Consider the following 22157-nt stretch of genomic DNA (forward strand, 5'->3'; position numbering starts at 1 on the left):
GCAGAGAAAGGGCCGGCACGTGGGCAAGGAGAGAGGGAGGAGAACTTGAGAGGCGCAGGGTGTCCCCAAACCTGCTGTTACCCAGGAAAACGGCACCTCCTGGGCGCCGGTGAGGCCGCACCCGAGTCCTGTGTCCGGTTTTGGGCCCCTCACTGCAAGGACAGGGAGATGCTTGGTCTCTCCTCCCACGTAAGAAGTGAGAGAAGAAACACCCTCAAGTTGCACCAGGAAAGGTTGAGATTGGCGATTAGGAAGAATTTATTCTGTCAAGCATTGGAACAGGCTGCCCAGGGGAGTGGTGGAGTCACCATCCCTGGAGGTGTGCAAAAATCGTGTAGACACAGCACTTAAGGACATGGTTTAAGGGGGAGGGTGGTGTTGGACTTGATGATGTTAGAATCATAGAATCATTAAGGTTGGAAAAGACCTCTAACTGAGGGAGAAGGAATTGGTCACAGCAGGGGAAGACAAAGTAATTACTCCCACCCGTCTCCTGCTAAATAGAGGCAACAACATAAAATACAAGGAAACTTTATTTTTCAGTTTTACCAAGGTTTTGTTCTGTTTTTTTTTTTTTGTTTTTGTCTTCAAGCTGCTTATTAGTAGACAAGTCCAGTCAGTTTTTTCTATTAAAAAGGATCTTGATGGAGGTAGCTTTGTCTCTGTCCTGGCTTTTGCTTGGTCTTGCCTGCGCACTCATCTCAGTAAACAAACTCAAAATAAAATTAAAAACAAAAACTGGAATTCCAGGCGGAGGCAGCAAGCAATGCAGCCAGGTTCTCCGTGTAACAGACATGGCGCTGTGGCCTCCAGTCACTATGTACAGAGTCCATCATACATCCCCCTCTTTCCTAAGCACACTCCTTGCTCCAACGGGCTGGCGGCAGAGGAAGGAGTTCCTTCTCCTCCCAGAGACCTGCACCACAGCTTCCATGGAGGGAAACAGCACCCAGTCAGGAATGTCAGGCAGAGGGGTAGAGCGTGAAGGGGTGGGGTGGGGAGGGGGGGTCACTTCAGCTTGGCCAAAAGGTCAACAGCATTGGGCCAGGGACTCACTGCTGCTGGGCCACCTGTGAGGCAAGAGAAGATGATCTGAGACCCAGTGGCTGGGCAGCAATGGCCCCTGGCTTTCCCCACAGAAGCCTCACTCTCCCTGAGGTGACTCTGCTTACTGTCCAGAGAGGGTACGTACTTGTTGGGGAGGTGGCGGTGGAGGGGGCTCACTGCTGCGGTTGGCCAGCCGGCTTAGGATGTTGCGCTCCGACATCTGGAGGCGTACTGCCACAGGGGGGATCCGGGCAATGGTGGCAGGCAAACGAGTCACATCTGCCTTCATGTCACTCAAAAGCTCCTCCAACTGCTTCAGAACTAGAAGAGAAAGGGACATCTGTTCAGAGGGGAAAGGGATGCCCCACAGGGAAGAGAGCAGAAGGGACAGTGATGCTGAACCACCTACCCACCCTCCCCCTCCCCCCCTTGTTTAACACACTGCATTACCTTTGTGCAGCACAGCATTGGCTGGTTTATTCCCAGCCATTGACTCCTTGGATAGGTGCTGGTGGCTCTCAGCCAGGCATTCCACCTCTGCAAAGCGCGTGTTCAGAGCCATCGATGGATGAGATGGGTCCTCTGACATGTTCAGATAGGCAGCTCGCCGCAACTGCTCCTCGATCACCAGCGCCTGCTCCAGGAGCTGCAAGATGGGGCAGCAATGAGAGAGGCTTTCAGTTTCTCCAGTCTCTCCTAATCCAGTTCTCCACCATCTCATGAGTGAAATTTTGCAGCTGAACCTCCTTTCACCAGCTTCTGTTTATACTGAGTAAAGCCTAAAGAGCCCAAAACAATTAAGGGCTCCATTAAGCTAAGCCAGGTACACAGAAAAACCAGGCTACATCTAGTTTAAGAGCAGACTACCAATAAAATCCTCTAGGAATCTCAGGCCTCCTCAGATTCTTTTTGAAGACCAAGTCATTTGCTATTTTACTCTCTGTATGCAGCAAAGGGGATGCAGCTTTCTCTTTGAACCCAAGGGATAAGTATCCCATGCTACTTATAGGAAGAGTCAAAAAAACCCAAAACCTATTAAGCAGCACAGCAGGAACATTTGGAGAAATCTGTCTGAATCATGTTAGTGCCCAACTGCCAGACTACACTGAATTAATCATTTGCCCCAAGACTGAGACCTATGTTGTCTTTATTTTGGGTTGATCTTGAATCACTCCCAGAACTAAGTTATGGTCACTCCCAGACACGTTGAGGCAGAGACTGAAGGCAGCCCTTTCACCAGTCCATGCAGTGTTTGCAAGTTCTGCTTAGGCACACTGAGTGGGTTGTAGCACACCAAGCAGCAGCTGTGATGGAAACAGCCACTTGAACCTTAAGCTTTCCTGCACACCAGTTGTTCAAAACCATTTGCAGAGAGAGCACTGAACCAAGCTCCCAGTACCACTTCTAAAGTAGCTTCTATCACGGATCTACTGCATGATCCTGAGAGATACTGTTTATTTTTCTCCTCTCTTAAAATGAAAGACACTGCAGAGGCCTTCACTCTCTTAGCAGAAACTCAGAACAGCAAGCTCTTGTTCTTAGAGGTCCACCTGGCTGTAAGGCACTTATCACACTGAAGATAAATCCTTACCTTAAATCTCCTCGCCAAGAATTTATTCTTTATTTCCAGGAAGTTTCCCCTGTTCATCTCACCCTTGAAGGGTTCATTGAGGATGGCGTAACGTGGATCATTCTGAATATCCTGCCAACGGGCGTAGCCATGACTGAGATGGGATGAGCTCAGGCAAACAAAGGCAGTGAGAACAAGGGAACACATAGCCCAGGCAGATACAGCTCTCAAGAGGGGGTGGGGAGAGGGGATGCAGAAAGGGGAGGAACAGGAGCCAAGGAAAAGGCATGAGAACTATGTCCTGCTAAGTCTTAGCTACCCTGGCCGGAAACTCCTCCTCCCACCATCACTTTCCCTCTTGTGAAAGAGGATAAAAGCACTCTCTCACTGAATTTGCTCCAGTCAGACCCAGAATAGTCACCTTCACCATGACAGTTCATCTACAAGGGGAGAAAAATGGTCTGTCAGGGTAAGGATACTTGATAATCCCAGCAAGGAGCCAGTAGTCGTGACGCCGATGCCAGATCTCATAGGTCTTCTTTGTGACAGTTGCAGCCCGCTCTTCATTCTGCCACAGGGAGTGTAGTTCTGGAAAGGCAAGACACCAAAACAGTTGAAAGTTATTTCGCAAACACAAGCAGGGGCATAGAAACAGGTTCAAGCATATAACAACTTCTCTTACCAGTGAAGCCACCATCTGCTATGTTGAACATGAAGCGCTGCTTTACTGCCTTCTTGTGCCTTTCATCTACCGACTCCTTCAGCATCTCTCCATTCTGCAGCATCACCACATCTCTCTTATCATCATCCTTTTTCTCATCTGTACACACAGGGAGTTATTAGAGAGAGCACAGCAGATACCACAGAAAGTTAGACCCACAAGGAATGCTGGCAGGAGAGAGGTTAAGGAAGAGAATGGAATTATCATGACTCACCTTTCTCATCCAGGGTGATTATGGGAGGTTCAGGGGGATTCTCAATAGGTGCTCTGTCTTCCACTTTCTCCACATCAGCTGCAAGAGAGAAGGGGAACATGAGATGTACAAGGTTTTGTTCTTCAGCCTGTGAAACCTAATACTGTTCCCTAACTCCCTGTTCAGAGTCCTGGAACAGACCCTCTGATTGCCTACACGAATGCCTGTTTCGTTAGGATGAAGTGCTGGAGCAAAGAAGATGCAGCTTTAGGAGAATAGTATTTGAGGGGGAGGGAGGTTCTATTGCTGTTTGAGAGATTAAACAACCTCCCTAGAGATACCTTTGCTTTCCACTTCCATTGGCTCATCTGGTCTTTCCTTCACCTCTGGTTCCTCTACTTTTTTTTCATCTGCTTCTGTGGGGTTCACTGGGGATTTTGCTTCCTGTGGCGGTGTCTCCACGGGCTGGGCACACTGCTGAGGACAGAAATCAATGAAAAGCAGGTAAAGCACTGCACGGAAACAGAAGACAGTCACAGCAGTTTGGAAAGCAAATATGCACAAAGCTGCCAGGCCAATTCTGAGGACCTGAGAATTACCTTTAAATATCATTCCAAGAACTCACCTGTGTCTCAGCAGCTGAATGACACAGAAGAGGGGGCAGCGTAGAGACATTTGCAATTGCATAAGGCAAACAAGCAACCCAACACTCACCTCCATAGGGACCTCTGTTTCAGTAGCAGAGGCACTGAGCTCTTTCTCTGGTTCAGATGACTCTCCTTGCTCTTTAGCATTGGCTCCTTCTTCTACTTTTATTCCTTCTTCTGTATATTCCACACCCCAGAGCAGCACAGCAGACAAAAGAAGAAAAGAAGGCATCAGTAAGGTCTTCCCCTCACTGTTATGAAGCACACATCTCCTTTGCTCCCAGAGATTAGGCCCATCAAAATGGGACCAACGTCACTCAAGATGACCTCCGCCCCTCCCCTTTCCTGTCCACTACAAATGCTGGGCTTCTCTTCTCACTGATGTCAGCTCAACCAAGAAAAGCTAGTGTCCTCTCTTGCCTTTAAGGGCTCGCATATGTCTTGGGCAGCCCTCCTAACACGAGAGGTAAGTTGATCTGTGTCCACCCCCAGACCCCACCACCACAGCTCTGGTGAGGGGAACAGCCAGGATGAGGTCAGGACACAGGACTGTGCAAGAATGCTTGCAGCCCAGAAGGCCAACCATATCCTGGACTGCATCCAGGAAAACATGGCCAGCAGGTCAAGGGAGGGGCTTCTCCCCCTCTATTCCACTCTCCTGAGACCCCACCTGCAGTACTGTGTTCAGTTCTGGGGCCCCCAACATATAGATGATCAGAGGGCTGGAGCACCTCTCCTGTGAGGACAGGGTGAGAGAGTTGGGGCTGTTCAGCCTGGAGAAGAGAAGGCTCCAGGGAGACCTTCTAGCAGCCTTCCAGTACCTGAAGGGGCTACAGGAAGGCTGGGGAGGAACTTTTAACAAGTGACACGATGAGGGGTAACAGCTTTAAATTGGCAGAGGGGAGATTTAGATGAGATGTTAGAAGAAATTGTTTCCTGTGAGGGTGGTGAGACACTGGCCCAGGTTGCCCAGAGAAGCTGTGGCTGCCCCCTCCCTGGAAGTGTTCAAGGCCAGGTTGGAAGAGGCTTTGAGCAACCTGGGCTAGTGAAGGTGTCCCTGCTGATGGCAGGGGGGTTGGAACGAGGTGATCTTTAAGGTCCCTTCCAACCCAAACCAGTCTGTGATTTTAAGATGAGGAGGGGAGCTCTCACCAGGTGGAGGAACAGGGGCAGGTGTATTTGGCTGCGTATCCCCTGGCGTTGAAGGAGTTGGAGTTTTGGGAGAGGGTGAGCTTGGCTGTGAAAGTTTCTTGTTCTCTTCTATCTCTGCCAGTTCTGGCATACTCCAACGGCCATTCACATGCTCAAATTCCTGTACCTGCATGAGAGGGAAAGACATATTCATTGGAAGAGTCGTACAACGCTTGTCCTCAAACCAGAAGAGATGGACCACTCGGCACACAACAAAAAATACGTGTGAAAGGAGAGGCAACTCGCTAGCTTAGGACTCCAGTTACTACAAGCTGTATGGAGAGCAGAAGCTACACTCCTCTGCTGGCACCTACCTTTTTGCGTATAAGTGACATGACCCCAATGCGAGTAAGGACATGCTGTCGAGAAAGACCTTCCCGTGGGACCCCATCTGCAAAGGTCTCTGCACCATCAGCTCCAGGTTCACACAAATGGCGCATGAACAGTGAGACATAGGCCCTGGAGCAGTTAAGAGACAAGTAATTAGACTATAAACTAGGTTAGCTGGAGACATGTGTTACCAGATCCCTTCTGACACATAAGGGAAATCAACCCAAGACTCCTAACCCATAGTAACACAAGTTCTGGGGTTTCAGGCTCCTTTAAGGGAGAATTTCCCCACAGAATTACTACACACACAGCTGACTCAGTCTCTTGAGCCAGAAACAACCATAAGCCCAAAAAGGACTCAGGGAAAGTATTCATTACATGTTTGCATGGCCGTGCTACTCCTCTAAAGCCATTTGCTTTTGGTGACTGATGAGTCAAGTCCAAGGAAGAGAACTAGGGACAGCCTCCCTAGTCTCCCCCAGCTGACACTTCATTCCCCAACAAAGAATCAACAAATACATTACAGAAATGAAATGTAGTCACTAAGGAAAGGCCAGAAAAGGCCCAATTCTCATTCTTCCTCAAAGGGACTAGGTGTTGCCAGTCTTCCAGCCCTGCCTAATGCAGACTCACTTGAACTCTTTCTCTGACTTGCCACGGAGGTCTCGAACAAGCCACTGAGTGGTGAAGGCATCCTGAGGTGGCATTCCATAGCGCATGATAGCGTTGAGAAAGGCTTTCCTCTGGCGGGCATTGAAACCCAAGACCTAAAATGGAGAAAAGACAGACAGATATGGCAAGAGCCATACAGAAACAGCTGGGATAAACATCTACCCTGGTCCTACTTACCTCAATGTTCCCTCCCACACGGGCAAGTAAGGGAGGCAGTGGCTTATCCTTATCGTTTCTCAGGCCTTTGCGGCTAGGCCGACGAGCTGCTGAAGAGAGAAAGGCAGCTAAGGAGGAGAGACAACGCACAGCATATTGTTGTGTGAATATTTCCCTCACAGAGCAGCACCACAAAGTGTATAATCACCCAAATCAAGTCCCAGCTGTTTACACACTCAAGAGAAAGTGATCCAGGAACTCTGGCTTCACCAGAACTTACCTTCAGACCTCTCATCAAAGTCCTCATCTCCTTCTTCAGAAGCAACTGAATAGTCTGACTGATTATCTGACTGGTCATCCTGCCAGTCTGAAAGAAAAACAGCACGTGAGCCTGAGACGCTACTCCGTTACTTCCCAGCAACGTATGCTTACACCCATTTCTCCCTCAGGTTCCTGTGGATTTGTACCTCTATCCTCCTGTGAGCCATCATTGTAGTTAACTTGCTTGCGAATGCGTTTGCCCTTGCCCAGATTCCTGGCCAGATCCTCCTGTTGCTGTTCATAATGGTGACGCAGCAGTTTCTCCCAGTAATCAGGATCCACTGATTCCTCCTGCTTGATGATCTCCCGTTCAACCTCCTCTTCCTCCTGCCCCAGAGAGGTAACAAATTTATAGCCCTATGCTCCAAATCCCAACCTGTCTGAGCAGGTATGTGCCTGCTTGCCCTTAAAAGCACCGGAGCTCAATTTGCCTAATTGATCCTCCATCATTCAGCAGAAGATACTAGCTGACATTCACCTCATACTCACCCCCATCTCCTCTTCACGAACCACGTACTGGGCCACCTTGAAGGAGCTGAGATACTCATTCATGCCCTGAAGTTCTGTATCTTCTGTTTCATCCTGGTTCCGATCCAACAGACGCTCAATTGCTTTGTCATCATAGTGGATAACACTGCTGTCCTCACCTTCTTTGTTATCCCCTGAGGGAAGAGCACAGGCACAGTTGCTGTGTGGATCTCAAGGGACTAGGACAGAGAATGCACCCTAGACCTCTCTGTAGAGCTACGATCAGCACTGTGCCTACAGTCACTCACTGAACCAGGAGCCAGACCTCCCCACCTCCTTCAGTTCTACTCCCAGGCACTCACCCCCCTCAGTAGCCTCATCCTTGAAGAGCTCTTCAGTGCCAAATTTGAGAATGTCATCAAGTTCCTGTTTGGACATGGAGCCTGTCTTGGAGCCCAACCCTGGTCTCACTACCAGATGAGTTAGCATCATTTTCTTCTTGGCCACCTGAGTGATACGCTCCTCCACTGAGGCCCTTGTCACAAAGCGGTATATCATCACTTTCTTGTTCTGTCCAATTCTGTGTGCACGACTGAAGGCCTAGAAAAGAGATGTGCTCAGAAGAGTCTAGAACTACACGAGTAGTAGTCTGATACATCCCACCTTCCTCCCTAAGTTTCCCAGTTGTCTCCATGTTGGCTCTTAACATTAGTGAAGGCTGGACCTGGGAAGAACCCTCCGCTATTTCATTTCCCATCTCTACCCATCCTCTCTGCTCTGATTTTGGATATTTCTAGAGGGGAAGTCTCACATTCCTCCACTCCTCCAAATGGTTTCATTTCCCCTCTTCCTCAGGATTATTTCATAGTGAGTGATCTCATTCAGACTCACCTGGATATCATTGTGGGGGTTCCAGTCTGAATCATAGATAATCACAGTATCTGCTGTGGCCAAGTTAATACCCAGACCTCCAGCTCGAGTTGAAAGCAGAAAGCAGAACTGCTGAGCACCAGGAGCTGAGATAAAAGGAAAAAACAAAAGTAATCAAGGGAGAGTACATTACTCAAACAAGGATTTGTATCTGACCCACATCACCCAAGGGGGAAATTACTACTAATTTAAGATTCCAGGAGAGCATGGAAGACTTGGGCCACAACAATCCCGTGTTGACCACTAACTGCATACAGGGCAACAGTTTTCACTTTGCAAAGCAAGGAGGAGACTCTGTACCATTGAAGCGATCAATAGCCTCCTGACGCATGTTCCCTGTTATTCCTCCATCAATCCGCTCATATTTGTACCCTTCATGTTCCAAGAAGTCCTCTAGAAGGTCCAACATTTTAGTCATCTGTGTATCAGAAAACCAGCACCACAAGAATCAGGGACAAGGGGGTATCAGATCAACAGGCTCCTTTTTCAGAAAAATTATTCCCAGCCTTAGGGTTTTTCCCCATATACCTGAGAGAATATGAGCACTCTGTGACCTCCTTCCTTAAGGTTCTTTAACATCTTCTGGAGCAGCAACAGCTTTCCAGAGGCTCGAATAAGTGCACTACCGTCATACATGCCATTTGGCATTTTTGGAGCTTCCTGAGAAAAGAAAGAGAAAAGAAAGGGAGTCAGGGGCAGGGTAGAGGAAGAAAAGGTTGGTCTTAGTCCCTAGCCGTGTTCATCACATGCTGACTCGTATCTGGTCATTTAGCTTGGCACAACCACAATGTGTAGCACTACTTATATGGAACACCAGTGCTACCCACCCTATGCCTTGGCTCCTGCAATTTCACTCCCAGATGCCCTCCTCTTTCTTACTGACTTAATCCCTACTCTTACAGTCTTCATCTTGCATTAATCACAAGATAGCTCCTACCTGTCATACAAAGATACTGGAAAAGGAAAGGCCTTCAAGAATGTTTGGTCTTCATAAAAAACAGTAAAAAACCCACAGAAGCAGAAAGAGAGGAAGAGGAACCCCTCCACGCTTTGCTAGGGAGCTAACTGGCTCTCTGATAACAGCCAGCACGGAATTTGCTTATACAGAATAAGGGACTGGACATACCATAGCAGCCACAGGAAAGAGGTAGGGGTGGTTACAGCACTTCTTCAGATCCATAACAACATTGAGCAAGGAGACTTGGTTACCACCACCCCGTGCATTCAGTGCTTCAAAGTTTCTTGTCAAAATATATTTATAATATTTTCTGAAAAAAAGAAAAAAAAAAGAAAAAAAAAGAAAAATACAACTCAGACACCCCTCATGAGAATGACTAACATACTCTCTTGCTAAACTCCACACAGCTCCTGGCATTACCTGCCAGCTACCTACACTCTGCCAGTGGCATTTACTATCTCTTTAACCCTGACATGAAAGCACAGGATTAGTCCTCCCTCTGCTATAGTGGCAGCAGGAAATAGTCCTTCTTTCCACTGTGTGGAAAGCCCTATAGTGAAGATGAGGCTGTTTCAGCATCCTCTTTGAAACAGCACAACAGAGCAACAGCAGTTCAACAGCAGGTGCTCTTTTCATCCTCACACTCACTTCTGCATGGGGCTCAACTCCACTCTGACAATGAGTTCAGTCTTAGATGGCATGTTCTTGAAAACATCAGCTTTGAGACGCCTCAGCATGTGTGGGCCCAGCATGTCATGGAGCTTCTTGATCTGATCTTCCTTGGCAATATCTGCAAACTCTTCTAGGAAGCCCTCCAAGTTACTGCAGAGAAACAGACACTCAGCAAAGGCCACAAAGGAAAAAGAGCAAAAAAACCAAGGAAGGGGATAGGAGTGACAAGACAGGCAGGCTGACTTGCACTGCAAGACATACTGGAATCTCTCTGGCGTCAGGAAGTTCAGCAGGTGGAACAGTTCTTCCAGGTTGTTCTGCAGGGGAGTTCCTGTAAGCAGCAGCTTGTGCTGGAGGGAGTAACCGTTCAGCACACGGAAGAACTGAGAAGTAGAGAGCAAGGAAGAAGTTGCAAGGGGGAGAAAAACAAAAACAAAAAACAAACCACCTAAAAGACACAAACATGTCAAAGGCTTATTAAGTCACAGGCCTACAAAACTTTCTCCTAGAAAAAGAACCAAAGTTGACACCAACCTAGGGTTCAATTTAGATCACATCAGCTGTTTGGACAAGAGCTCCAAGTAGTTCACATTCCAGTCAGGGTCACTAGACTGATCTCATTTGGATCATTGCTCTGCATAGCTAAAACATGACTGCAGCAAATCCTACAAGCCATCAGGTGCTGGTAGGTTTCCTTTGCTCTTCTAAGTTACAAGCTCTCTCAGACCACCAATCGTTTCCAGACTGCTATACTATGTACTTTTTCTTGCTAAATTAGCGTTCCACATTCTTACAACTACTCTGCCTTGAGAATTCTAGAAACAGCCAAGTCACTCTTCCTATTCATATCAATCCTGGCAATGTTCCAGAGCTCTGAACAAGCAGAGGAGAAAAAGAGCTAAGGGATTGCCAATGTGTCTTTAAGGTAATTTGTGCTGGTTTTCACAACAATGAAGTCATTCCAGACAGAGGTAGTGAGCAGTTTAAGTACTGAACTGAAAAGCACAAGTGTACCATGTTCACTAGCAAAAATTGACAATAAAGCAGTAATTTATGTCTGAGCTTAGCCCTTTCTTTGCTTATTTTACACTTAGCACAATACAAGGTCAAACTCAAGGAAAGTAGCTTGTACTAGATAAGAAACAAACGACAACAAAAAAAAGAAACCTACCACCACTTATTTTCCAGTTATTATACCACAAAGTATTCTTCTAGTGGCTTCCACAGGGATTTATCATTCTACATAGTTATAGTCAAAAATATTATCATTTTGGAATCAAATATGGAAGTTACTGGTTATATGGGTAAAACTTTGGTAGATAACAACCTGTCAAGGAAAACCTGACCCATCTTGTAGTCAAACACCTGAAACTGTCTTTATGTGATAGGAAACTGCTCTAGAAAAAGGCAGATTTAATGGCCTTGGTGGATAACCAATTGAAACTATTTGTCACAGTGTAACCTTGAGCCTTTACATCCTCTTTCAATTAATGAATATTAATAGTAAGCATTCATTATTACTGCCAATAGTTTCAATGCTATGCATAGAATGGTATCCAGTCTTAGTGCCTATAGTAAAGAGAGATCTGGAAAGTGGACTGCAAACACAGGTGTGATGTCTCAAAGATGCCTCACACCAAGATCCAAAAAGCTAAAGCTGTTTAAACAAACAAAAAGAGAAATCAGGAAGCAGTTTTGTTTTAGTCTCCATGAACCTATAAAACCAGATTTCCAAGAACAATTGCTCCTAGTGCACTGAGCACTAGAACCCAGCTGAAGACAGACAAATCAATACCAGAACTAAGGCACAAGAGTTTAGGAAGGGGCTGGATTAAGACAGCACAGTCAAGTCTACTGAATTTAAACAAGCTTAGTCAAGATGCAGCCTCATATAAAAGCAGCTATACAGCTTTCAGCATTTACCTAGGCATTTTTTAACACCTCTAACCACCTCTCCCATTTCTATAACATCTAATTAGTTCTGCTACAAAGCTAGATGAATGCAGAGAGCAATCTAATTTTGCTAAAGCAGCTTGTTTTACGCTCAGTATGGTAAACTTCCAGAACAGAGGTGGTGCAGATATGATTCTGCTTTCAGAGAAGCCAGTTTGTACTGGAGAGCAACGACAACACCCAGGTTTTTCTGTTTTCCAGTGTACATCAATTGCCTATTCACCCAGACAGAAAGCTGTTTTAACCAGCAATATGTAAAAAAGTGAGGTTGTTGCCAATGAGAGTGGATTTCCAAATGAAGGCTATAGTTTGGGATTTTTTTGTTTGTTTGTTTTTTAATAATGCATCAAATTGAACAAATGTTTAAGTTGGCAGACAAACTTATGTGCTTAGGAGCAGCTGTCTAACCATCTAATCTTCTGAACACTCCCTGCCCATCCCCCTCTGCAGCACGTGCCTCTAAACCTTATAAGCCACCTATGCTTCTCTGTACCTTCGACTGATTGTTTTTCAGCCTGTGAGCTTCATCCACAATGAGGCAGGCCCAGTCAATAGAGCCTAGTATGGCCATATCAATTGTGATCAGTTCATAGGAAGTGAGGAGCACGTGGAACTTCACAGCAGCCTCCTTCTGCAAAGGAAAAGGATGAACATGGTAACAGGGTAAGAGAATGCCTCAGGACAAAGCAGATGCAGTGTTTCTCCATCAAGTTATTCAGATGAGCCCTGGTCAAACAGCACATCAAAAACTCTTCCCACCCACAGCTTCCTGTCACAAGATTCAAAATGCTACCCAAACCATTCCAGCCTTTTAATCCCCCATTACTTGTTTAACACATAAAAGTCTCTCAAACCCCCTCAGTACCTGCTACTTCTGGACAGCTGCCAGATGTTGTAACAGAGAAGTTTAACAAATAAGCAGCAAATACAGGCAAAATGAGATCTGGCGAAGAGTGTCTCAACAAAAAGCCAAGACTTACAAAATATAAGTAAGATAAAGTATTCCACTTTATCTTGGAACTTTAAATTACTGTTAGTACTTAATGCAGTTCAATTTCAATGGAAGCAAAGGAGTCCCATCTATCTCTGCCATTGGAAAGCTTTAGCTCCCACCTTGCTTTTACTATGAAGACTAAAGTTCTACAAAAACCAGCCACCTAGATCAGGCTCTTCCTTCCTGCCTTGGGTACAGAATACAGTTTCTCAGATGTCTAGGTATGGCCTCACTGTTAGACAGTTCCTCAGAGAGATTAAAAAGTTCATACATTTCTGTATGTTTGTCTTTTTCATACAATGGCAATTCTGACACTGATTTAGATCTGCAGAAATGATGCAAAACTTCACAGATTGCATACAGTCAGTATTATCTTAGTCAACTCTTTCCAGTACTGAATTAGTTCAGACTGGTAGGAGTGTTTAAACAGTCTAGAGCAAGAGTTTAAATGCCCACTAGTCATCAATTTGCAGTTATTTCCCCCTGGAAACTACCAGTACAATCAGTTCCCAGGGACACCAGAGTATCTGAATCCCAGCTGCTGAAAGCTTCCTTCAGTTCAGGCTTGCATTACAGCAGTTCTGTACCTTCATTCTGGATGCTTTTTTGCCTCCACGTATGGCATTATCCTCAAAAGTGAACTCATTCTCACGGATGATGGCCCGGCTGTCTTTGTCCCCAACGTAGGTCACTACATACATATCTGGGGCCCACATCTCAAATTCTCGTTCCCAGTTGATGATTGTGGACAGCGGGGCACTCACCAAGAAGGGACCCTTTGAGTGGCCCTAGGAATAGAGTCAGTAAGAGCATGAGATGAGTGCAAGTACTGACACAGGCAGAATCTCCCTGGGTAGTGATCTCCCAGCTCTCACCTCTTTGTATAAGGAATATAGGAACACAGCTGTCTGCACAGTCTTTCCCAGACCCATTTCATCAGCCAAGATTGTATCTGTGCCCTGGGCCCAAGAGAAGCGCAGCCAGTTCAGTCCTTCCAGTTGGTAGGGATGCAAGGTCCCCCCTGTTACATCGAGGTACTCTGGTTGCCGGTCATATTTCACTGTTGGCTACAGTGGAAAGGAGAAAGAATCAAGATCCTCCTTTACCTGAACTAGACAGCTAACTAAGACACTCCTCCCATTAACCCATACATTCCCTAGTGCAGACGAGACTTCAGATGATAACCAGGCTAATACCAGGCAGAAATTCCCAAAGAGTCAAAATGTACGCACCAAAAAGAGTTTGTTGTTTGGGTTTAGTTTTTAAAAAAAAACACAACAACAACAACAAAAAAAAAAAAACACACAAAACAAAACAATAAACAAACCTTTTACCAAGAGCCAGCCAGTCTCTCACCCAACAGACAAGGTGATATTTTGACTGAAGGCTCTATAACCCCTTCATTTTTTGAGCCAGGAAAGAACTCTAAACCATGTGCTCTTCACTCTTATTCAGTTTCTTATTTGCTTGCCTCCCACCCCCAAATAAGCAGCTATATCAGATGGCTCCTAAGCAATAAACAATAACTTACATCTACCGTGGGAGTCTCAGGGGGCCTTTCCAGTTTCCGCATCTTCACTTTCTTTAACTTCTTACCAGGCCTGCCCTCTTCACCTCTCATCAGCTCCCTGTGCAGAGACAGCCCCAAGAATGTGCAAGTTTAATGTTTTTTGTAATAGATCAAGGGAAAACTATTGCAAAGAATAGCAGGGTGATCAGCCAACTCAAACAGGCTCAAGAGAACAGGACTGGAACCTTCATGAACTGAACTGGTGGAGAGGGCACAAGGTCCCTACCCGAAGGAAGAAGGAATCAGCAACAAGATGCTTCTTGGCTGTCTCCATATACAAATCGAGCCAGTGCTAGGGGCTGACACTCCAGTATTTTCTCTTGAGGGAAGGGAAAGGAACGCAACTTCTCGGTACTCTTCTTACCTGTGATTCCAGTAGGCTTGCTTGTAGAGGTCATAATCTTGGATATCCACATCTTCACTTTCCCAGGATGCCTGGTCATAGGGTAGGTCTCGCCATTTAATCAAATAGTGGACATTCCCCTTCTTATCCACACTGCAGAAGAAACCAGTAAGCACAGTGAAATGACAGTATTCACTCAATCCACTCAAATGAGAGAGAAGGAAAGGAACCCTTAATGAAGCAACAGAAAGAAGAACAATGTTTGTCATACCAACAAAAGAACTCCCACTGCTTCCCCCAGTCACACTGCAGTTTAGCTCATCCACTCTCCCTTGGCCCTTCTTAAGGTCTTTGTTGAAAATCCTCTTCTCTACCTCCCCTACCTATGATTAAGGATCCTGTGGATCATCATCCACTCAGGTTTGATCCCGTATCGATAGAAGCGCTCCTCCATCTCAGCATATTTGGGGTCCTTGTTCTTTCTCTTTCGGCTTTTCTCCTCCTCCCCTCCAAAGTCCCCTGAGGGTGGCTCATCCATATCATTTTTGCGTTGGTAATTTCGAAACATGACCTGGCAGTGCAGCTCCAGCTGGAGTCAGGACAGAAACAGTTAGTAAGTGTTTCCCCCCCAACTATCCAAAATACCTTCCCCCCCAACTCTCCATCCTTACAGCACAATTGGAGTCCTCCACTCACCTGCAACTCGGACACCCAGGAGCAGTGCCAGTAGGACATGCCCTGCCATTTGACAAAGAACTGCCTCTCAGGCCGACCCTCCAGAGGCTTCGGGGGAGGAGCATTAGGGTCTGCATCAGGTGGACGTGGAGGTGGAGGGCCAACTGGGGGCTGACCCCACTTCCAGATCAAGATCTTCTGCACCTTTCCTTTCAAAGCTGGGCACTGAAGAGTTAAACAGAGCTTGTTACATCAGAGTGTACATATAACACACAAGTGCTGAGGCACAGAAACACAGAGTCACATTTCTCTTCCTTTGTTATAGCTCTACTATGCAGATGGAATTTGCTTTTTGGGCTTGGAAGCTTTCATCTTATCTCCAGCATTTCTCTCAGCTTTCTTCAGTTTGTCTTTTTTTTTTTTTCCCTAGGACTGACAACTCCAAAACTGAATTCAGTATCTCAATTTAGTTGCCTCCCCAAGGCCACACCAATTCAGAAATTGTATATGAGATACAGAAATTGCCAGGCTTGACAAGCCCAGTGGCCTGTCCTACCAACACACCAATGCAAGTTTGTACAGGAAGTGTTTTGCTGTAAAACTATTGGCCCAGCATAAGGATATATCCTGAAGCAGCTTTTACGTTCATCATGAAAGTCCTTATCACCTAATGAAAGCACCTAACACCATTTATAATATTTAATTTCAAGAACTTCCTGGAAAGTTGTTTCTCCCAACCATCTACTAAGAAAGGGTTTGGTATTACAGAGCCTGCAGTGCAAAAAAAACCCCAAAAAACAAAAACCAAAAAAACCCCACGTTTGGCTCAGCACCAGCTTAAAATATTTTTTAAGCACTGAATTTGCTTGCACTCATTCTTCTGCTTCTACATACATACAGGATCCAAGAAAACTGAGCCTTGGCATCCTGGGCCCAAAACTTGCCCAGCTACTCTGCAGATGGGCAAACCTCGCGAGACTCAGTGGCTGTAACGCCCTGTCCATCCCACTGTCTGGAGAAAGCAGCCAACCGACAAGGTGCAATCCAGCCACAAAAGCCAGGCCTTCATGCTCTACAACAAAAGCATGAGAGGAGATAGTGTCTTCAGAGGACTAAGCACTTCTGTGAAAACATGACAGTCCAAGGGGATTAGAGCAATCATTTCTTGTAGCCACGGGAGAACGGTACCAGCAGAAACTCACAGTGCAGCGAGGACACAGCCACTCTCCATTGGGAATCTCTGGCAATGGGGGATTCAGACAGTGGATGTGATAGGATGAAGGACAGGCATCACAGCACAGCAGCTCTCCTCCATCCTTGCAGACTCTACAGAACTCCATGTGGTGGTCATCCTCTTCCTCAGCATCCCCCACAACATCCTCCAGGATTTCCTCACCTTCAGAGTTATCCTCCTTTGCTTCCCACTGAATGCCCTCTTTTTCCTACAGGAAAGGGAAACCAGAAAACCAAAAATCATATATTTGTGATTATTTTATTACCCCAGAAGAGCAGCCCCAAGTCACTTGAGGTCCCCTTCCATGATCCCTCATACAGTTTGGGGGAATCCAGTACTCACACAGTGTGGGCAGCTCCATTTGCCCTCTGGGGCTTTCTCCATGTCTGGATCCAGGCAAACCATGTGGTAGGCACGAGGGCAGGTATCACACAGTATAATTTCTCCTCCCTGCTGGCACACCTCACAGTAGTCCTGGTGATCGGTCTCATAGCCATCCACAGCCACTGTGGAGTCCTCCTCACCTGCACAGGGTGGTGAGGAGTTACAACAGTACAAACGACAGGTACAGGCATCCTGCAGCGAGGGAGCATATTCTCCCAACAGCCTACACAGTAATACAGAGATCCAGAATACAAAACTCATGCTCTGTGTCACTAAACAGGGCAGACAGCAAGAGCTGGAACCAGGGTAAAACAAGTCCCTTTGTGCCTCCATCCACCCATGAAATTAAAGGTGCAGTAGAGGCCAGGAAAACTCAGGACCTGGAGCTGTTTCTCTGCCAAGGTGAGAAGGAACTCTTGAAAACCTTTTCCTTATTAAAAATAATACCAGGTTTTTCCTTCATGAACAATTCTCCCTCAAGTACCCTGTTAAATATTCAAATTCTGCACAGATACTCCTCTAACCTTTCTAAGCACCTAGCTGTGCTTCTGTCTGCAACTGACAGGAAGCATCAGTACCTTTCTTTTTCTTCTTCCCAGCTTTGAGTTTTTTGCGACTGCGGCTACTACGGCTCGTAGATCCATCTGAAACAGAGTAGCTGTTGATGCTGGCATCATCAAAGTCTGACTCCACATCCAGATCATCATCTTCACTCTGAGGTAGGTAAGAAAAAAAGCTCTGCTACTCAGGCATGCATGACACACATCCCAGCATTTCTAGCATGTCGTCACCTCCTCCTCAGGTCAGGGAAGGAGCATCACTTACTGATGATCTTTTACGCTTGGAACCAAATCCCCCCAGTTTGATTTTCAAAGGTGCCACCTTCTTTGTTTTAGGTTTCTTCATATCAGGAATACGAGGACTGGCCTTCGGCTTCCGGCGGGCATTGGGTCCTGGGAACAGAGGAGCCTGTAAGTCAGAATAACTGCTGCCTTGACACCACCCACCCTCTGCCACCCCGACAGATTCTTCATCTCACCTTTGCCCTCCTTCGTCTTGGCTTTCCTGAGCGGCACATCTACAGGGGGCTGCGGCAGGACAGCATCCACGTTTGTCACCATACTCTCCACTACTGCAACAGCTGCAGCTGCAGCAGCTGCCACAGATGCACCTGAACTTCCCTTGAAGGGGTTGTTTGTGCTAAACTCTCTCCACTTGGCTCCCAGTACCATCATCATCTTCGACACTGCTATTTTAGGGTTCTTGGCTGCAATAAGTGGCCTGTGTACAGTTAAAGAAGGAAGAGTTACTGAGCGACCCTGAAATCTCAATCATTATTCCTCCCTGCTGCCACCCCTATCAGCACCTCTATCTCAAACTACATTCCTTTCTAATCTCTGATCTCAACAGCCAATGAATCTTTCCACCCCCATCCTTCACACTGTGTGCAGGATGCAAATGCTCAGGGCCTTGGAAAGTGAAATGGACTTTAGTATAGTAAGGCAGAAAGGGGACCGGGAACAAGTACGTGCATCATCTCTATCACTGATAACAAAAAAGACATGGATCAATAATTTTACTCTTGCTTCAGTTTTTGCTCTAGATAGGATGCTAGTGTCCCTAATGTGCCTTGAGGTTCCAAAAACAAGGAACCTAGTCCTTATCCCATCTCTTTTTCCTCCAGAGTCCTTCCAAGTGCAGGCTTACAGTTCACCTGACAAACTGGCTGAAAGCTTTGTAGTTGGTCAGAGTACGGTAATCCTCCTCTGTGAAGATATGATCAATATCCTCCATGCCCCAGTCTTCCAGAAGCTGAGCAGATGACTTCGGCTCCTGTGCAAAGAGAATCGCAGCAACTCTGAGAAAAAAGCTCTAGTTCTGCTCTAGGAAAGAACAGAATTTCCACACATCTACAGATGACTCAATGGGTCAGAACTCGGAGATTTTTTTTCCCCTCCCCTGCCCACTAATGACTCCCATAGGACACAGCCTCAACAGAACATCAGTGGGAAAAGTCTTTTGATTCAATACACATTCTAGGTGTGTTTAAGGCAGAAGAGAGGAAGGAACGTGAGGTGGGAAGGAAAATGGCTAAGTCAAGCAGTGGAGAAAGATGAGAGTGAACAGCCCCAACTCCATGTGTCATCACAAACGGAGAGCACAATGATCCCCAAAAATCAGATACATGGGAAGGAGCAAGCAATCAGTCAGCAGGGTAGCTTCTCACCTTTGAGTCGTCATCTTCCTCCTCTTCTTCCTCCTCCTCCTTGCGCTTGGCTTTGTTTTTCTTTTCCTTCTTAGGCCCCAATTTCTTCTTTTTCTTCTTCCCAGGAGTGTAATCACTGCCCTCACTGTCAGAGCGCAGCACCTCCTCTTCTTCCTCCACAAACTCGTTCCCCTCACCAGAGCTGTCCCCCAGCTGGGGAGGGAGGGAGGGAGAGAGAAGATCAGGCCGCTGTGAGAAAAGCTGGATAAGCATTAAACACCACACTCTCCTCAAGCTCTAGAGGTGTCACACAAAGCATTGCTGCCATAAGCCAACAACAACAGCAAGCACCCTCACCCCATATATCCGTATTTTAGAGCATGACGTTAGGCGTCCTTTTCCTCACCTCCTTCTTCTGACGCTTGCTGAGCTTGGGCACTTTGGGTTCCTTTAGTTTCTTGGGCTTCTTCTTCTTCTTGATTTTGGGTGTCTCAGCTTCTGACAGAAGCTCTTCTTCTGGCTCTTCTTCAGGCTCTGGAGGGGAAGAGGCAAAGAGTGTCATTCAAACCCCACCTGTGCACTACAGCACAGCCCACCGCTCACCGACACCACTCAACTTGTCTACTTCTTGCTACATGCTTACAAACATGGAAGTGTTCTTAACTGTTTACTCTGTTACTTTCACAACAGATACCAGGTAATCTCACAAGTTACCACTGCACATGGTTTTCCCCCTCCCCCCCAGCACCACCTATTTCTACAATATTCCTTCTTCAAGTAGAGTTGCACTCAGATCTTGGGGACCAGATGTTGGCCATAACCCAGTGAGAAGAGGAAAGAGAACAGAGTAGATGGCCACAGCTAAAGCAGATAAAACAGAATACATCTGAGAACTTGAGTAGGACACCATTTCAGTCCATGGGTCTCCAGGAAAGAAAACCACAACTATCCAACCTATACAGAATCACAGAATGGTTTGAGTTGGAAGGGACCTTAAAGACCACCTCGTTCCAACCCCCCTGCCATCAGCAGGGACACCTTCCACTAGACCAGGTTGCTCAAAGCCTCATCCAGCCTGGCCTTGAACACTTCCAGGGAGGGGGCAGCCACAGCTTCTCTGGGAAACCTGGGCCAGTGTCTCACCACCCTCACAGGAAACAATTTCTTCCTCATATCTCATCTAAATCTCCCCTCTGCCAGTTTAAAGCCATTTCCCCTTGTCCTGTCACTCCCTGCCCTTGTCAAAAGTCCCTCCTCAGCCTTCCTGGAGCCCCTTCAGGTACTGGAAGGCTGCTAGAAGCTCTCCCTGGAGCCTTCTCTTCTCCAGGCTGAACAGCATCCTACAGCCACACACAACACAGGCCAGTAAGCCACTACTCGCCCTCCTCCATAGGAAAGTTGTTACTCAGCAACTCTATTCCAATCCGGATTTGACACAACCTTCCCCCAGCCCCTTCCCCCTGCGCCAAAAGCCTGCAAGCTCTCGGCCCAGCCAGAGGAACACACGCCAGCTCCCCAGCAGGCACGCTCCCATCTGCGTGCCCCTCGTCCCCGCCTGCCCCCCCGCCCCAGGGGTAGGGGCAGCCAGACAACCCTTCCCTTTGTGGCAAGCTGCAAGAGCAGCCCAGCCACCCGGCAGGCCCTCCCCTGCCGCCCCGCCCACTGCACACAGCCACAGTCACTCCTTCTCCCTCCAAGGGAAAATGGCCTCCTGACCACAGGAGCTGGGCAGGATGGAGGAAGCAACGGGTCAGAGGAGCTACCGTAGCCAGGGGTGAAACAGCAGAGGTCCGGCTCTCAGAACATGGGGTTTCACACCTGGCCCCTGCCATATTCCCAACCAATGGATGTCTCTTCGCTCCCATGGCCCTACAACACCAGGTCCTTCTGGGATCCCACCTCTTCTCCTCCAAGTTCTGGTTTGGTGTCTCATCCTTTCCAACGTATTACCTGAAAGTCTCCAGTTTACAGGGATTTTAACAGTTTTTCTTCATCAAGATTTTCCTTACAAGGCTTATTGACAGTCCCCTTCTGCCTAAGCTTTCAGAGGTGCTAGAAAACCCTAGAGTCAAAGCTCAAGAAAAAACACCAAACAAACAGCCCACAACACCATTTTCCCTTTCCAGTTGCAACATTTCTCTCATACAACACTACAGCATGTGTTAGTAGGAAAACTCAAACTTGTCTTACAACCCAGCGCATGAGGATATACTTTATTCCTTTTCACAGCAAAGCAGAGAATCCAGATGTAGGTCCACAGAGCAAGTCATCAACAACAGCCGCAACAACAAAACAAACAAAACAGAAGAGTACCCATGGCTCTAACTCGTCTCATGTTGATGATGAGGATGCAAACACCAGGGAAAAGGCAAGGAATAAAGACTACTAGAAAAGCAAAGGTGAGCAAGCAGCATGGAGCAAGAATCACAAGAAACCTCAATAATTGGGTGTGGTGATGAAGGAAAGTGGGTCACGCAACAGCCCAGGGCAGTTTGCTCTGGACGTCAGCCGGTCTGAGTTCCCAGATGAAAGCAAGCCAGGCACCCTGCCCTTTCACATACTACCCCCTTCCATTCACAAAATATGAGTCTTGCAGGCATTTTGGTACCCCATCAGAATCGGATGCTCTGCCTGCACCCCTTACATCTCCTCAAAGCCTGGGCCCTGACAACCTGCAATGGCTTGAAACAAAGTCAGCTTCACCTGACACAAAGCCATGAGCCTTGCGCTTTGAAGTAACTCCAGGACTCGGATATCAAAATCAAAACATATGTGTGACTCGTAGTAAATGAAAAAAAAAATACATTCCCCAGCATACTGCGCATTTCACACATGCAGCTTGAAGTCGCATCACCCCCATTTCACACGCGTGCCCCGCAGGCTCTCCGTACCTGGATGCTGGGCAATAGCATTGTTCAGCAG

At 46.9% G+C, this 22157-nt stretch overlaps 1 protein-coding gene and 1 non-coding gene across 2 annotated transcripts; both read right to left on the minus strand.

Annotated features, from left to right (window-relative positions):
* Positions 1 to 515: 515 nt before the first annotated feature.
* CHD4 (chromodomain helicase DNA binding protein 4) lies at positions 516 to 22151 on the minus strand. The gene is given in 39 exon segments (XM_029084042.1): positions 516 to 1070; positions 1193 to 1368; positions 1498 to 1693; positions 2639 to 2771; positions 3097 to 3205; positions 3300 to 3437; positions 3553 to 3630; positions 3873 to 4005; positions 4246 to 4355; positions 5331 to 5496; positions 5684 to 5828; positions 6333 to 6466; positions 6549 to 6637; positions 6787 to 6894; positions 6995 to 7168; positions 7334 to 7584; positions 7615 to 7916; positions 8208 to 8332; positions 8547 to 8664; positions 8775 to 8906; positions 9373 to 9514; positions 9853 to 10026; positions 10138 to 10259; positions 12323 to 12460; positions 13411 to 13611; positions 13699 to 13890; positions 14355 to 14451; positions 14758 to 14889; positions 15120 to 15325; positions 15433 to 15636; positions 16614 to 16853; positions 16988 to 17169; positions 17608 to 17743; positions 17855 to 17982; positions 18069 to 18310; positions 18744 to 18862; positions 19257 to 19448; positions 19642 to 19769; positions 22127 to 22151. Coding segments are annotated over 36 exon segments (5451 nt in total). The 5' UTR covers positions 18824 to 18862; positions 19257 to 19448; positions 19642 to 19769; positions 22127 to 22151; the 3' UTR covers positions 516 to 1052.
* LOC114818397 (small Cajal body-specific RNA 11) lies at positions 4584 to 4723 on the minus strand. Its single transcript, XR_003766156.1, has one exon.
* Positions 22152 to 22157: the final 6 nt, after the last annotated feature.

This window comes from Antrostomus carolinensis, unplaced genomic scaffold (genome assembly GCF_000700745.2).
Source record: "Antrostomus carolinensis isolate BGI_N321 unplaced genomic scaffold, ASM70074v2 scaffold19413, whole genome shotgun sequence".
Taxonomy (NCBI): Eukaryota; Metazoa; Chordata; class Aves; order Caprimulgiformes; family Caprimulgidae; genus Antrostomus; species Antrostomus carolinensis.